At 41.1% G+C, this 15,331-nt stretch overlaps 2 protein-coding genes across 2 annotated transcripts in view; one reads left to right on the plus strand and one right to left on the minus strand.

Annotated features, from left to right (window-relative positions):
• Gpr137b (G protein-coupled receptor 137B) overlaps positions 1 to 8,024 on the plus strand; it is a 41,980-nt gene extending 33,956 nt beyond the window's left edge. The window contains exon 7 of the mRNA XM_052726985.1: positions 21 to 8,024. Within this exon, the coding sequence (XP_052582945.1) occupies positions 21 to 132 (112 nt within the window). The 3' untranslated portion in view covers positions 133 to 8,024. The remainder of the gene's footprint in view (positions 1 to 20) is intronic.
• Positions 8,025 to 9,737: 1,713 nt separating this feature from the next.
• Ero1b (endoplasmic reticulum oxidoreductase 1 beta) overlaps positions 9,738 to 15,331 on the minus strand; it is a 39,769-nt gene continuing 34,175 nt past the window's right edge. Inside the window, exons 14-16 of the mRNA XM_052726984.1 lie at positions 14,921 to 15,007; positions 13,302 to 13,435; positions 9,738 to 10,686 (exon numbers count right to left, since the gene is read on the minus strand). Of these exons, the coding sequence (XP_052582944.1) occupies positions 10,626 to 10,686; positions 13,302 to 13,435; positions 14,921 to 15,007 (282 nt within the window). The 3' untranslated portion in view covers positions 9,738 to 10,625. The remainder of the gene's footprint in view (positions 10,687 to 13,301; positions 13,436 to 14,920; positions 15,008 to 15,331) is intronic.

The following is a 15,331-nucleotide window of genomic DNA, read 5'->3' on the forward strand; positions in this document are numbered from 1 at the left end:
TTTTGTTTGTTTGTTTAAAGTTTTGCTCCAGACTACTACGATTGGGGACAACAGAGTAACAGCTCCCCGGCACAAGCAGGAACTTTGCAACAAGTCTCCACTTTGGATCCAGACAAAGCCAGCCAAGGGTAGCACCAGGTGCCAGTCCTATGGAAGAGTCCTCTGTTGAAAACCTTCAGCCAGACAGACTGGATGACAGCTGAGTTTTTAGGACACCTTTCCTTATGAAACAGGACTCAGTTTTTTTGCTATAGCTTTCTCATGGCTAGATCGGACTAAGCAATAATTTAGAGCGATAAACTCTTACTTTAGTATTAGCAGAGAGCCTGGCTATTTCAGTGGGTATAATTTAAACTTAAAGAGATTCTGTACTTTTATAAAGATGTATTTTATATAACTTAAATACTAATGCTAAAGTATATTAGGTTTTTCCTTGATTGTTATTGTAATGTATGTTGTAGTTTGCACAGATTTTCATGCATAATTCACTTTAAAACGTATAGAATACGTGGTCTAATAGTTTAAAGCTTTTGGACAAAAGTTTCCTCAAGCCTTACCTCTGAAGGTCACTGAAGGTCACTGTGATTGTGAACTCCACATTGGTAGACTCCTTTTACCTGCCACTCCAGTGTTGAAAGTTAAGAGGAAGGAGAGTGTCACGGTCTGTATGTCCACACTAGTAGTTTCTCTTGAACTTTGCCCACAGTCTGGTGCTTCTTCATCCGAGAGCACTACTATAAGCACTCCAGTAACAAGTGGATACTGTCAAGATGTAGTCGCCGATACTACTCAGCCTCCTCGGCTGTGTGTGTAGCCATTTTGTATACTTTTCTTTAGCCAGTGTAACTGAATACTCACTACCTCAGTAGGATGGCAAGATTGCCTTCCCTGACTCAGCCCATGCTCACTATAGTCAATGACAAGCGAAGAGGTCTCCACAGAGTGTTAACAGTAAATATTTCTGGCCCTCGAGCTAAAGGACTGTGGACTCCTGACAGCTTCTCTGTAAAACATGCCTGTTACTTGTAGGAGACTGATGTGTGCTCACTGCCTGTTATTTTTAAATACTCTGACCGTCTGTTGAAAGCTATGTGTATGAAAAAGTGGGTTCTGCCTATGTGGTAGCAGGACCCCTGTTTCAGCCAGAGAGCGTTCCAGACAATGATCCCCATGTGCTATCTCAGGGCTCTGAGAACCAAATGGCCATCCTGGAGGCTGGTTGCTCTGGCTTCTCACAAAATGCATCATCTGGTCACCAGAGCCAAAAGGCAAGTCTTGCTCACAGGCTCTAGCCCAATTCACACATTTCTGCTGTCCTAAGGTTTGGTAAAAACCCATCTTGGGGATTTAACAGGGACAAGCCCACTCTCTCCTATTTAGATGTATTTAAAATTGGGATCCCAGGCCGGGCGGTGGTGGCGCACGCCTTTAATCCCAGCACTCGGGAGGCAGAGCCAGGCGGATCTCTGTGAGTTCGAGGCCAGCCTGGGCTACCAAGTGAGTTCCAGGAGAGGCGCAAAGCTACACAGAGAAACCCTGTCTCGAAAAACCAAAAAAAAAAAAAAAATTGGGATCCCAAATTTCACACGGGTTGTGATTGGGTTTTCATTGTATAGCACACAAAGTTGAAGACTCTGCACAGCCCACGTCTTTGCTTTTGAGTATGAGCAAACATCTGGGTTACCAGCCATTTAAAATAGTTATTTGTCAGGGTGAGTTCCGCACTGAAGCAAAGCCTGCACGAGTTGCCTAAGTCAGTAGTTTACAATAAGAGTGTACAAGACAGCTTATCTGTCGCTATCCCTGCAATAATTCGGCTGTTGCAGCCAGTGCCCACAGCCCCTGTGTCCTTGTCTCCAGCAAGTCTATCCATCAGCAGCCAAGGGCAGGGCTTTCTGAAAAGCATAGCATCTTCAAGACAGTGCTGTGTGCACTCATTTTGTAGCACATGCACACTTTACAATTGTCTATAAGAAAACAGACACCCAGCATTAGCCAACAAGCTATGATCACTTTACAATAAAGTTGTCAGCATTCACGGCAGCTATTTATTTTTCTCTGGAAAGGACAAAATGACATGTCGATTGACTCTCACAATTTTTTTTTTTTTTTTAAAAGACTAACTCTTAAATGCTGTCACCACAGGCTGGAATATAAACACGGTGGCTGTGGGTCTCATGTAGGGAAGGAGTTCTGAGTTGCCTTTGAGCCTTCTCCCTTACTTTCTCTGCTAACAAAACTTCCTAATGTGTTAGATTAAACCTAGGAAAAGAAAAGTTCATGTGTACACCACCATGAAATTAAAACCCTGGTAAATCGCTTCTCAGCCTTTTGGCTAAGATCATGTGTAAAACCCTGGTAATATTAAGCTTAAAGTGCATGGGGCCAAGCATGGTATTATGCTAATAATCCAAGCACTAGGTCAAATTTGAGGCCAGCGTGGGCTATAGAAATACTCTGAGATGAACAAGTATATGGGACAGAGAGAATACCACTGAAAATGTGGTAAATGTGGTACCAGCATTGAGGTCTGCTGTAACAAGGCCAGGACACACAGTTTTTGAATGCTGGAAGAGTCATTTGCCCACACAGCTAATAATTCTGGCCAAGCTATGTTCATACCTATCATTGATTGGCACATACTCCTTTAGACAGTTAACATCTGAGTGTTATGAGTTGTGAACTACAGGTTATTACAGCATACATCCCAGTCACATTTATGAATTTATTTTCTGTGGCTGCCGCCAGGATGGAATCCAGGGCCTTACTCATATATGGCAAACGCTCTACCACTGAGCTGTATTCTCAGCTCTTGTTAACTCTGTCTTGACTACCAGACACACTCATAATAACTCTTCTGTCCCATGTTTATCTGCATAGATCAGGTAAATCCTAGTGTACCCCAAACTCCTCCTTCACTAAAACTCAACTGCTTTTTGTGAACAGTAGTATTGAACCAAGACTTCACCCCTATGAAGAGCAAAAGAAGCATTCGTCACTGTGGGTGCTTCAGAAGCACTATGAGAATCTCATTTGGATCTATATTGTATATTAGAATATTGTGTACCCATATGCATGTGTACCTGCACAGTGGTGATCAGATCTCGGCCTTACTCCTGCTAAGCAAGTGCTTTGCCACTGGACTACATACATTCCAGCCTGTTGTTTGTTCTACAAGGTTACAAATAATTTATCAAGATTTACAAGTTAAGCCAATTATTCTAGAAAAAGGATCCTTTCACTTTTATTGGGCAGAGATCTTAAGAGACTGGGGCAGAAACATATCAATGTCCATTTTATCTGGTAGGTACGAGCTATTCACAACTTCTGATGGGACCAGATAGGGAGCCGCTGAAAGGAGCAGGCTCCAGTCAGAGTTCTCAGCAAAGACTAAACTAATAAGACAAAGTGAGAAAAACATTTAAATGGGACTGTCAAGACAGGCTGTGGAATTCACTGGTCTACTGGGTATCTCTGCTATACAGTGCCGGACTGGGCAGTTGTCATGAGTTTGGATTTGAGATCATACAGAGAGGATCACACATTAACTTACTCATAGTTCCCAGAGAACTATGATAGAGACATGAAAAGCCCTCTCCCCAAAGAACAAAATACCTGTCAAACTACTGGACTCCTCTACCTTTGCCTCATCTTGCCCTGGGTAGGTACTATGCTCAGTATGGACTCATGCAGTCCAGGCTTGTGATCCTTGGATCCAAATGTAGGGTCTTGGCAGCTCCTATAGGCATAGACATCTGCCTTCTTCAAACCTTGATCTGTCCCTGCTCCATTTTTTGATGTAGATACCTTCCTTACCAGTGGCTTCTTTTCCCCTAAGCCTCATCTGGTTAACCCCTCAAATCCTGATTTTTTTTTTTTTTTTTTGTACTCTGAATAGACCTTATGTCTCCAAACATTAACTTAGAACTGGAGTTTAGAGGCCCACTTTATTCAGCTTATATGAGCCTCAAAATTCCTTTCTACCAACCCTTGTTCATATAATTGTTACCCATGATTCTGACATCCACTAGTCACTTCCCAGTCATGGTTTCTTCAAGACCCTCACTAAAGCATGAAAGGGTGCATACACTCAGATAAACAGTGCCTTCCCAGGGCTGCTGTGTCTGTGTAACTGAGCATCCTTCAGGTACTTCCCTATAAATAAACTCACTGGCCCCGTCCACGCTTCAAGTCTATAGGGCAAGGGCCTATCAAAGGCTTTGCCCAGCTGTAGGTCCATCCTGGGCAGGATGGTTTGGTGAGGCCCTGACTGGTAGCTGTCCGATGGCTTTCCTGAGTCAGTGTGCTGGTAGCATCAGGAGGCTACCTGTACTGCTGGGAACATTTTTAGGTGGCATGTGGCCTCAGTGGCATTTTCTTCAGGTGAAGTCTTAACTATAAATGGAATGGAATCTGGTTGGGCTATGAAGGCTGAGCTGTGTGGTGGCAGGAGTTTATTTCACTTATTGCTATATTTCCAGACCTCAGAAGAGTCAAATCCCATACTCATAGCTGCCCTTAAGTAACTCTTGCACTTGCACTTTTACCAAGTTTATTTAGCACTCACTGAAGGGCTCCCCCACTTATGAGTCTTTAACAGATATCCAATTTTTTAACAAATAAATGGAGGAGGGAGTTGGTTTGTTTTGTTTTGTTTTGTTTTTTAATATATGAAGGTAAGCCCAAAATCATTCTTGGAGACTTTGTCTTACAAGGTGAACTCTGACCTCATGGGTGCTATCATACCTTTATTAACTGCTCCATTTAGTAAGAGTACTCAAAGAATTACCCCAGGTAGTTAAAACCTAAAAGGGTCTTTACCATGTGAGGTGAGGCTGAGTTAGAAGAATAAAGACATCGAGGTTAAGAACCTTCGCATCTAAGGATGTAGTTGTAGGCAGATTGCTTGTCCATGGGTAGCAAGCCCTGGGTCCAATCCCCAGCACAGCACAAAACGGGCATGATTGTTTCCACCTCTGATCCCAGCATTTGGAAGCTGGAGGATCAGAAGTGGGAGTTTGAGGCCAGCCTGAGACACACAAGACCTTGAAAGTAATGAAAGGGAGCGAGGAAGAGAGACCCCCCAAAAAACAGTCTGACAGAGTTCTGTCGTGCTAAAAAGAATTTTTCAAAGCTCATGTGGAATCAAATGGAATGGAGGAAAAACAAATCAAAAGAGTGCAGGGAAAGGAAGGAGAAGGTGTGGTCAATTTGGACGCACAGTAAACTCCGACTCACCGATAACATGTGGTGTCACATTAAGGAAAAATCAGAGCACTCCCCTTGGTGTCATTTAACCAAGAGTGAGCCCAGATTTGAATTTTCTCGTTCATGTTCCCTGTGTCTTCTGTCCTCTCAGTTTGAATCTGCCTGCCTGAGGCTGTCTTGTAAATCAATCCCTGTGTGTTCATCCCTCACAGAGGGCTTTGCTCTTTATTGAGCAGCACAGAAGGCATCACATGGGGGAAGGACTTCGTGACACTTTACAGAAATCTTTAATGGAGTTCTACAAGGGACCAAGTCACAGACTCCAGTTAACCCCAACTGACCCACATGACAGTATTTCAAACACTATTGTTTATCAAGCAATATTTAAATGTTGTGTTCAACATTTATGGTGGAATTCATTTTAGAAGACTGCTTTCATCTTCTGTATTTGCTGTTTTCAGCAAATGATACACAGGCATTACTCTGGGTCAAGGATATGAATAAGTACGTAACTTAAGATTATAGCTGTGCTGGGCTGGAGAGATGGTTCAGTGGTTAAGAGCACTGGCTGCTCTCCCAGAGGACCTGGGTTCAATTCCCAGCACCCACATGGCAGCTTACAACTGTATCTCTGGTTCCAGGGGATCTGACACCCTCATACCAATGCACATAAAATAAAGTTAAATCAATTATTTGGAAAAAGAAAAAAAGATTATAGCTTTGCATTGGGAATTCCAAGGGCAAGTAAGGGTGACTGTTAACATTGTTCTCTTAAAGGCAGGTTAAACAAACAGCTGAGTACACAGTAGGATAGCAGTCTTAAGTCATAAGTGACCTCAGGGTGTACTAACTCTGGCCATGAGGTCCATGAGAAGTTCCAGTCCAGTCCTCAGAATGTTTATTTTTTTTAATAATTTTTTTTTTTTTCCGAGACAGGGTTTCTCTGTGTAGCTTTGCGCCTTTTCCTGGAACTCACTTGGTAGCCCAGGCTTGCCTCGAACTCAGAGAGATTCGCCTGGCTCTGCCTCCCGAGTGCTGGGATTAAAGGCGTGCGCCACCACCGCCCGGCCTGAATGTTTATTTTTTTTAATATTGCATCACCATGAGAGGGCTGAGGACTAATGTTAAATATTATTTATTAAAACAATGCCTACTGGTACATATAGAAAATGGACTGATGAAATGGAACAGAACCTAGATAAAGAGCTAAGTCCACAAAGATACCAGAGATCTGTCTTATCTACATGTAGCCTCAAACTAGTTATGGGAAAGATGGGCTGTTCAGGAACAACCAGGTTAGGGTTGTTGAAGATAAGGGTGGTTTCTTAACTTGTATTTTGTACTAGGATCCATCCCAAAGGATCGGAATTTAAAAAGCAAAACCATCAATGAAAATCAGAAAAAAAAATAATGGTGGATTAACTGTCTTGGTCTGAAGTGAGGAAGACATTCTATGAGTTAATACAGAAATCACCAAAGAACTGGTAAATCAGACCATACAACAGCATGATAAAACCATTAGAGCAAAGCCAAAAAAACCAATTGGAAGAATATGCCATTCCTCACACTTAATGGATTCATTCTTCTAACAGGTGAGGTTCTAATGGCCATGTGGTAAAGTGGACAAGGTTCAGGAGTCTCCTTCCTATATTAAAAGTTGTTCATTTTATATAGTTAGGCAACAAATGAATATTTTAAATTTATATACTATCAGAACATCCGAGTCTAGCATTTGAATGCCGTCTCTGATGGTGATGTGGGTGAGCAAGCACGGTCCATCTGTAGATGGTATGTGAACTGTGGAGGGCAGCATCTGAGTCAGTGCCTTTCCGAACTCAGTGTGTGTAGTCTTTCACTTCTGAATACTTACTGTAGAGATGTACGTATACAAACGTGTAATGACATGTGGACAAGGTCTTGAAACAACCCAAATGCCCGAGAATGGTACTGCTCAACTAAATAATGACAGCCACAGTAAGGATACCAAGCAACCACTAAAGTGAAAAAACTATCTGGTGATATGTGGCCATTGAATATTAGGTGATTAAAAAGCAGATGGTGTGTATGTGATATCACTCCAAGTAAAGATAGAGAGAAAGAAGGCTTTATATTTGTATATGTTGGCATATTTAAAAAAAAAAGTATGGATGGAAATAGAAAAGCCAAGGAAGGAGGGCATGTGTGTGTACTGTGGCACTGTATTTTTGGTATAAAATGTGTTTTTTAATCATATGAATGTACCACCTATTCAGAAAGTTAAATAAAGCAAGCATTTTTTTAAAGCCTATGGCTCAGTACAAATCAAAAACCACCAAAGTTCCTACAGTTTGACTGAGTGGTAATAGGCCATTACAAAAATGCCACAAATGGCCCGATTATCAGTAGAGGTTCTTGAGCCCTGGGTTCTGGTGGCATGAGTTGTGACTATGACTGAGTCTCAGAGCTCATCTGTTTTCACGCTTCAGGAAATAACTGTACTTCCCACCTAGTGTGCTGGTGACAGGCTGTTGCATGTGGAGTCCTCGGCACAGGCTGCCAATACCTGCCATTTGTGCTACAAGAAGAGTCCCCCTCAGACCATGCAGATGGTGTATTTTCTCCCTGATTCATAAGTTATAATCACATTCTCTTGAAATGGAGGAGGAAAAAAAAAACCAAAGCAACAAAAGATTGCAGAAACATGTACTTTAATTCATGGTCTAGATTCTGGTGGGCACAACAGTGAATTATTTGGAATTCAGCTCAGAAAACTCAAAGCTGCACCTGTAGATGTTATTTCAAATAAAGGACATGTGGATTTCTGTGCTTGGCTTGTACCAAGGAGTTTCCATGACACTGTGTACCTGGTCTGAGCCTTTTGGTGACTAGCTATGGCTTCTGCGGGAACTTCAATCTGCAAACTGCTGAGAGGCCTACTGTGAACTGTTTCCAGGTGTCCAGCTGAGGCAATGCTGTGAAGACCAGCACAGCTGTCCTTCCTTACATACAGTGGCACCTAGGTAGAGTCGAGAAACACGGCACAGCGGTTCATACACACGGTACAGGGGCCCAACATCTAACCTGTTAAGTTTCAAAACTGATCTTGTTTTGGCTGATCCTCCACATAATCCAATACTGAATACTGAACATTGACCATTTTAGTATGTATAATCTGTCTAAAACAGATACCATTAAAGGAAAGCCAACGTAGTCCACCAGGGGAAAATACTTCCTCCTCTTCATGTTGATTTCGTCATCAGGTCTAATCGTTTCCGTCAGTTTTGCGTCAGATGCTAGACTTTTGCAGTAGGTGACGAGACACAGACAGACAGTATCTGTTGCTCAGCTGTCGGGCGCTCTCAGCTAAGCAGTGCTCCCCCTGGCACTGGTGACAGAACTGGCCGACAGTCTCCTGAGGACCAGACTCATCACCAGGGCCAGCCTACAATCTCCACAGTCCTCAGACAGCAGAAATGTGGGCCATGCACACAATCCTAATGTATGTAAAAGTTATCCAACAAATATCAACTCCAAAATACTTGCCTTACTGAGGAAATTCAGTAAAGCCTTGAGTATATTTTAACTTTACCACATCTTTTCAATTCCCTAGAACACACTCTAATACTACTGTGTGTCCTAAGCTTGAAGCAAACCACAGTTAAGAATAATTCAAGTGGAAATTAAGATTTTTTTCTCAAGCAAATAGTTTAAAACAATAGCATCTAACTGCAGTAATGATAAGTGACATTATCAAAATGACCTCTGCATTTAAAATAAAAATAGACAAAGTGCAAAATTTTCACATTTCCTTACATTCTTAATGGACATTACAGAACACTTCTTACTGATATACTAGCAAGGTCACTGGTATTCACTTTGTAGACTTTTTGTCTTACAGTGGCCCACTCCCATCACCTGGTAACGCAACTCTAAAAATAAAAAGCAAAGAAAAAGGAAAACCAGAAGCCAGCTTAAAAGAAAAATCAACCTACAAAATTCCCCACTATCAACAAAACATGAAGTTTATAAAGGTTAGAAATTAGGAGGGAATAACTAGTGAGGCCCCAGTCCCCGGTCACACCTCCACAGTGGATGATGAAGCATGGAGAGGACCGAGCAACTCAATCTGCACACACCATGAAGTCACAAGGAACACAGTCCAGACTTTGGCAGATAAAATGTGGGTAAGAGCACTTACTTCAGCAAGATGGAATCTAACGAGAAGAGACTTTGGACTCGAATTACTTCCACATAGATAAAAACCTTTCAAGTAATCCCATTATCCACTGCCACCTTTAAAAGAACCAAGATTTAAAACATTTAAAGACTTTAAATCCCAGGTTTAGAAAATGACAGTCTAGGGCCTTCAAGTCCTCTACTGTCTTAAGTCACACCAAGGACGACTGATGTGGGATGAATGGAAGGTGGGGGGGGGGGGGGGAGTGAGGGGGGATGGGAGGTGGGGGAGGGTGGTGAGGGTGATGGTGGTGGTGGTGGTGGTGGTGACATTCCTGCCGAAGCATCTCACCAAAAAGAATCACACAAAGAGGTAGAGGATTGCATAGATTGTGTTCAAAATCAAACAGTGAAAATGCTTACTTTAAAACAGCAAAATTTGTGTATAATGCAAGTAGCATTATAAACCCATAGGATCCCATTCAAATTTTATGAATAAACAATCCATTAAATAAATAGGGCTTTCCATAAAATAACTGAAAATGTTTATAATTAGGAGAGGAACAAAGAAGTCAGAAGAAGGGGGAGCTGTAGGCTTTAGGTAAAGGACACTCCACTCTTGAGCCAGCCAGGTGTACACAGGACATCTGGCCAAGTGAACATGAGAGGGCACTTACCCACCTTCACTGAGGCAGGACCCTTGAGGCCAAAACCAAAGCAGCAACAGCAACTAAACATCTTAAAATGGTTGAAGTCCTGGGAAGTCATCCAGAACCTCGCTCACTAGTCATTGAAAGGCCTAGTCATTATAGTGACAGCCCTGTGTTACAGAAGATGACACACAGTGTTAGGCAAGGCTAAAACACTAACTACAGCACTGACAAATTTCTGTCACTGAGACCAGCCCTAGGCAGCACTGGTTCCCTAGTTCTTTTTCTATAACAGACTGAATAGTCTTCTCAGGATAGACACAGTCATTTCAAGTTTGAAAACTAGGTATGAAGGGTAATACAATACAAATAAAACCAATGTGAAACAAACATGGGATTAGTATAACTCACAATTTTAAAGTATATACTTCATTTATAAATATCTCTAATTGATAGTCTATTAAGGATCATAAATATTCAAGTGAACATTTGAATTTTCTCTTTAAGAGTTCAGAATTCTTGAAGTCTTAGACACTTAGTCTCTCTGCTCAATGTCCAAGGCTAAAAGGCTTCACACAGTCCGTTATGTCTACGGAGACAGAACAGTCTTCATTACCTCCTGTGCTGTAATAATGCTTTAAAGTTCTGCAATTCTCTTATGCTTGTCGAAAGCCTACAGGAGGAAAACAAGTGCACGTTAGTGCATACAGCTGGCGGGATGTGCACACATTTCATAGTTCATCCTGGATCCTTGAGCTCTAGAACCTGGAAGCAAAATCTAAAAGAACCAAACACTGAACACTGAGAATTCCATTTTAAATAGATATGCTGTAACTCTATTAAAAGTGACAACAGATCATGGGGCTTGGGTTCTTTGGGCTTGCTTAGAAGGGCAAAAGCAGCCAATTCATCTTCACATCAAGACTACAGATGAGAACCAGGTGTGGTGGTGCACGCCCTTAATCCCAGCATTCAGGAGGCTGAGGCAAATGGATCTCTGAGTTCAGAGGCAGCCTGCTCTACAAGATGAGTTTCAGGACTGCCAGGGATACACCAGGGAAACCCTGTCTTGAAAACAAAATAACAAAAAGACTGTAGATGAGTCATAGAAACAGTGCCATGAAAGGCTCAAAAATATTTGTTGTCTCCTACACAGTCCCTCCCTACTCCCAGTACCCATCTACATTTATGGTATTGTGTAAGGGATTATTAGCTCAATGAATAAATAAAGAGCTCAAACCCAGAAATAAAATTCTGAGATGGGAAGAAATGAAAAACCTACAAGTTCACTTTTCCCTTATGTACAAAATTCATAGTTAATGAAACAATTTCAGTATTTCTCTTCTATAGCCTAGTGATACAGTGTATACTGCTAACTACTCTTTTTCATTACCCCAGTACTTGAAGACTTCCTGTTTATTGAGAGCTTATTGTTTATTGAGGTTCCAGGCAATGATCTGAGCCTGTCAAGTGTACATACTCAATTAACTTAAAGAATGCAACAACAAAAGGTAGCTAGGACTTTGCTTTTACATTTTAGGTAAAATCAGGCTCAAATAATTGGCCCTCATAATCACCTAGGGAGTGGCACTATTGTTGGAGTGGGTATGGCCTTGTTGGAGGAAGTGTGTCACTTTGAGGGTGAGCTTTGAGGTTTCCTATGATACCACCCAGTGTCTCAGTCAACTTCTTGTTGTCTGCAAGATGTAGGACTCTCAGCTCCAGCAACACATCTGCCTGCATGCTGCCATGTTCCCTACCATGGTAGTGGACTAAACCTCTGAAACTGCAAGCAAGCCACCCTCAGTTAAATGTTTTCCTTTGTAAGAGTTGCCGTGGTCTTGGGTGTCTCTTCACAGCAATAAAAACCCTAAGATACCCAGCTAACAGGTGGGTTCTGAACAGGGAGCCAAGGTTTGCTGAGATGTACTGCTGGCAAAGGCAGGCCAGGATCCCAGGACTCCAGAACCTGTCTCCTGGCCAGCACCCACTACAGGGAGAACAGGCTCTAGACAGAATTGAAGCTAGAAGGAGACATTTCTGAGAGCCAGTGAAATTTTGATGAAGTATTCAGTTTAATTTTTTCTTTCTCAATTTAATTTTGCTTGAGCTTAAAATGTTTAAGTTATTGAAGATCTTTTTCATTTCAAATAATTTACATTTCACCTAGTTTCTTATGTTATTTTTCTTCAGATCTCAAAAATGTGTAGGCTGAATGTTTCCTGAGATGTAAAACACCATCAGCCACTACCTTGTGGGTTATATCTCAATTAGCACAGACATCCCATACAGAGAAGAGCGGGGCACAGCAGCTCACACCCTAGCACCAGGGGTTGAGATAGATCACTGAGCTCCAGGTCAGCTTGTATGAGAGTAAAATCCTGCCTAGGTAAAAATAAATATGTGAAGGAAGTAGGTGAAGGCTTGGCATTAAGATGAGACATATCTAAGTTATCTTTAAGTGACTGGTCTCCTTTGAACTTAAAATCACACTCATAAAACATACACATTAATCTCTGTCACTTGGCTCCAGTTTAAAAATAAACTTTCTCCCATAATTTGACTTACTTTGCCCTGTTACAACACAGCTTTACTTTCTATGATTCTTTTCCTTCTGCTTTATAACCCTCATCACAGCATAAATCTCTCTGTAGGCAAATTCAAATTATTTTTAAAACAATTTCTGATATAAGAAGCAAAGTGTATGTGTTTGTATACTTTTCTGATGTGATATATACAATATATATCACAGAAAGAAATGGGGTAGGGATGTATGAGAGAGGACTCCTCAGCTTAGGCAATACAGAGCAGAGAAAGTGTCATGTCTTTGATTACCTTCTTGATCACACTTTCCTTCTGTCTACTACTGTACTCCACCAGGCAGTAGCCAGCTAAAGAAAAGAATATTAGGAGACTATTTCCCTCATGAAACTGAGAAATCAAACTGAAAGGTACTGGTACTGGAAACTATCAGTTCTTTCCGGTACTGACAGAGAACTGGCTATCAGCCTGGAGGCCACACTGAGCAATGATTATAAGTTGTGTTTGTTTTGTTTTGCTCTGTTTTTGAGACAGGCTCTTTACTACATAGGCCAGGTTGGCTTTGAACTCATGATCTGCCTTCCTCAGCTTCTCAAGCTGGGGTTATGAGTGTGTGCCATCACATCCATCATTTTATCTTTATCTATTTAGCAAACCAAGAAGCATACCTTTGGGGAAAAGACAATCTTTGCAGTATATTGAAACCTGTGGGGAGAGTCAGGTCTCAGCTGTAGGTGCAATTCTTACCTTGCAAAAGCATTTAAAAGAGCAACTATTTCTTGCCGAGTAAGCTGGAAGCCTTTAGATGGACTGTTCTCCGGAAGTTTTTGGATTTCTTTTTCAGAGAATAGTATCTTCAAGGCAGTTCCTAAACCCTGAGTCTAAAGAAAATATTCATAAACTTACAATTAACTTTACACAATAGCTGCTATGAAGAACTACTCAGTAAGGACCCTGAAAACCACACGAGGGAGGTGAGAGATGGCTCAGCAGCTAAGAATGCTTGCTGCTCTCCATCCAGTGGCTCGTAACCACCTGTAATCCCAGCTCCAGGGAATCTGACACCCTCTAATGGACAGACGGACAGACGGAGGAATGGACACACACACACACACACATACATACACACTCATACACACACACACACACACACACACACACACACACACACACACACACCCTTAAAGCAGAAATAATCTCTTCTTTAAATCCTATGAATTGAGCTTTATAACACAGTGCTGGACTATGCAAGAAGCAGTATCTATCCCCTCACAGGTCACATACACATAAACACAACACTGCTCAGGAAAACTTGAGCAACCTGATGCTTGTTGAACATGTTTCTGTTCCAGATTGCCAAAATGCCTGTTTTTATCATCAGAACCACAGCATTTGACTTATAATCCTGAAAGCACATTTTTTTTTTGTAGTGCTAAGGGATCAAACCCTGCTCTACTTCAGCTCTACACCACAGACCCATTAAACACAGCTGCTACACTTAAAACCCTTAGCAATTCAAAGTTCCAAGATTATTGCAAGGTGACCCTACACTAAGTTATTTCTTAGCACTAGAGGAAAATTTGATTTCAGCACAGCTGCCTTTAAAATAATCCTATCTCACTAGCACTGTATAATCCCAGCTGATGCAGAAAGATCACAAATTTGATGTCTCAAGTACAAAGCAAGACCTTGTCTTTAAAAAAAAAAAAAGGAAAAATACCCACACAAACAAAGATTAATTTTGTCTTCTGATTTTCTGTATTTACCATCAGCTTTGGAAGAAAATCAAATAATCCTCTGTATACTGAAGATTAAGGTCTGCCCTACAGAACTTTTGCATTTTGTGCTAAGCAGCCTTTTACCATCGAAACAAACCATGTCCAAAATTTGATGTTTAATTTATATATAAATTAAATATAATTTCATTTAATGTGTTTTAGTTTATACATATAAAATTCTCTATCCATAACTAACTTTAAAAATGAATCTAAGATGGTACCAAGACACAGAACACAAAGATGTCCTTGTTCATGGACCTCCAGCACAGTTCAGTAGCATTTATCTTTCAATAACAATACAGAAAAGCCACATTTGGATCTGCTTGTTTCCAAACACAATTCATTGAACAACAAATCTTGCTAAAACTAAAGTAAGCAGCTGGGTTATGGTGGTGCACAACTTTAATCCCAGCACTTGGGAGTCAGAGCCAGGTGGATTTTTGTTAGTTCAAGGCCAGCCTGGTCTACACAGCTGGTTCCAGGATAGTTAGGGCTTACATGGAGAAACCCTATCTCGAAAAACTAAAAACTAAAGCAGGCAGAAAAATGTACGGCTATGAAAAATCTGAAAAGGAAGATCACACACACCTGCAATTTCCCCCATAATCTGCACTTATCACATCCAACACAGTCCATGATACGCGAGATGTTCTTGAAATGTAACCGAAATTCCTCCTGGTATGCAGAAAATACCAGAATTAGCCTTTTGAGATTAAGTTACATTTGGTTGAATCATATATATAAAATAAAGTTTTGAAGTTTACAAGTGATTAAGTTGTTTTCAGCAGTAAAAGATCTGACTTTGTATACACAACATAGTATATTAAAACAACAGACATTAATAGGAGCTAATATTCATGGTACATAGTCAACACAATTTACTGAGGAGGCACTTTAATGAAGGGCTGGAAAGTTAACAGTGTGAGGCCTTTACTTGTAAGAACTGAGCTGTTGCTAACATCAAATAGCTTCTTAAATCTAGTTTGTCAGGGTATTTTC

This window comes from Peromyscus californicus, unplaced genomic scaffold (assembly GCF_007827085.1).
Source record: "Peromyscus californicus insignis strain IS unplaced genomic scaffold, ASM782708v3 Scaffold_8__1_contigs__length_139910024, whole genome shotgun sequence".
In the NCBI taxonomy this organism is placed as follows: Eukaryota; Metazoa; Chordata; class Mammalia; order Rodentia; family Cricetidae; genus Peromyscus; species Peromyscus californicus.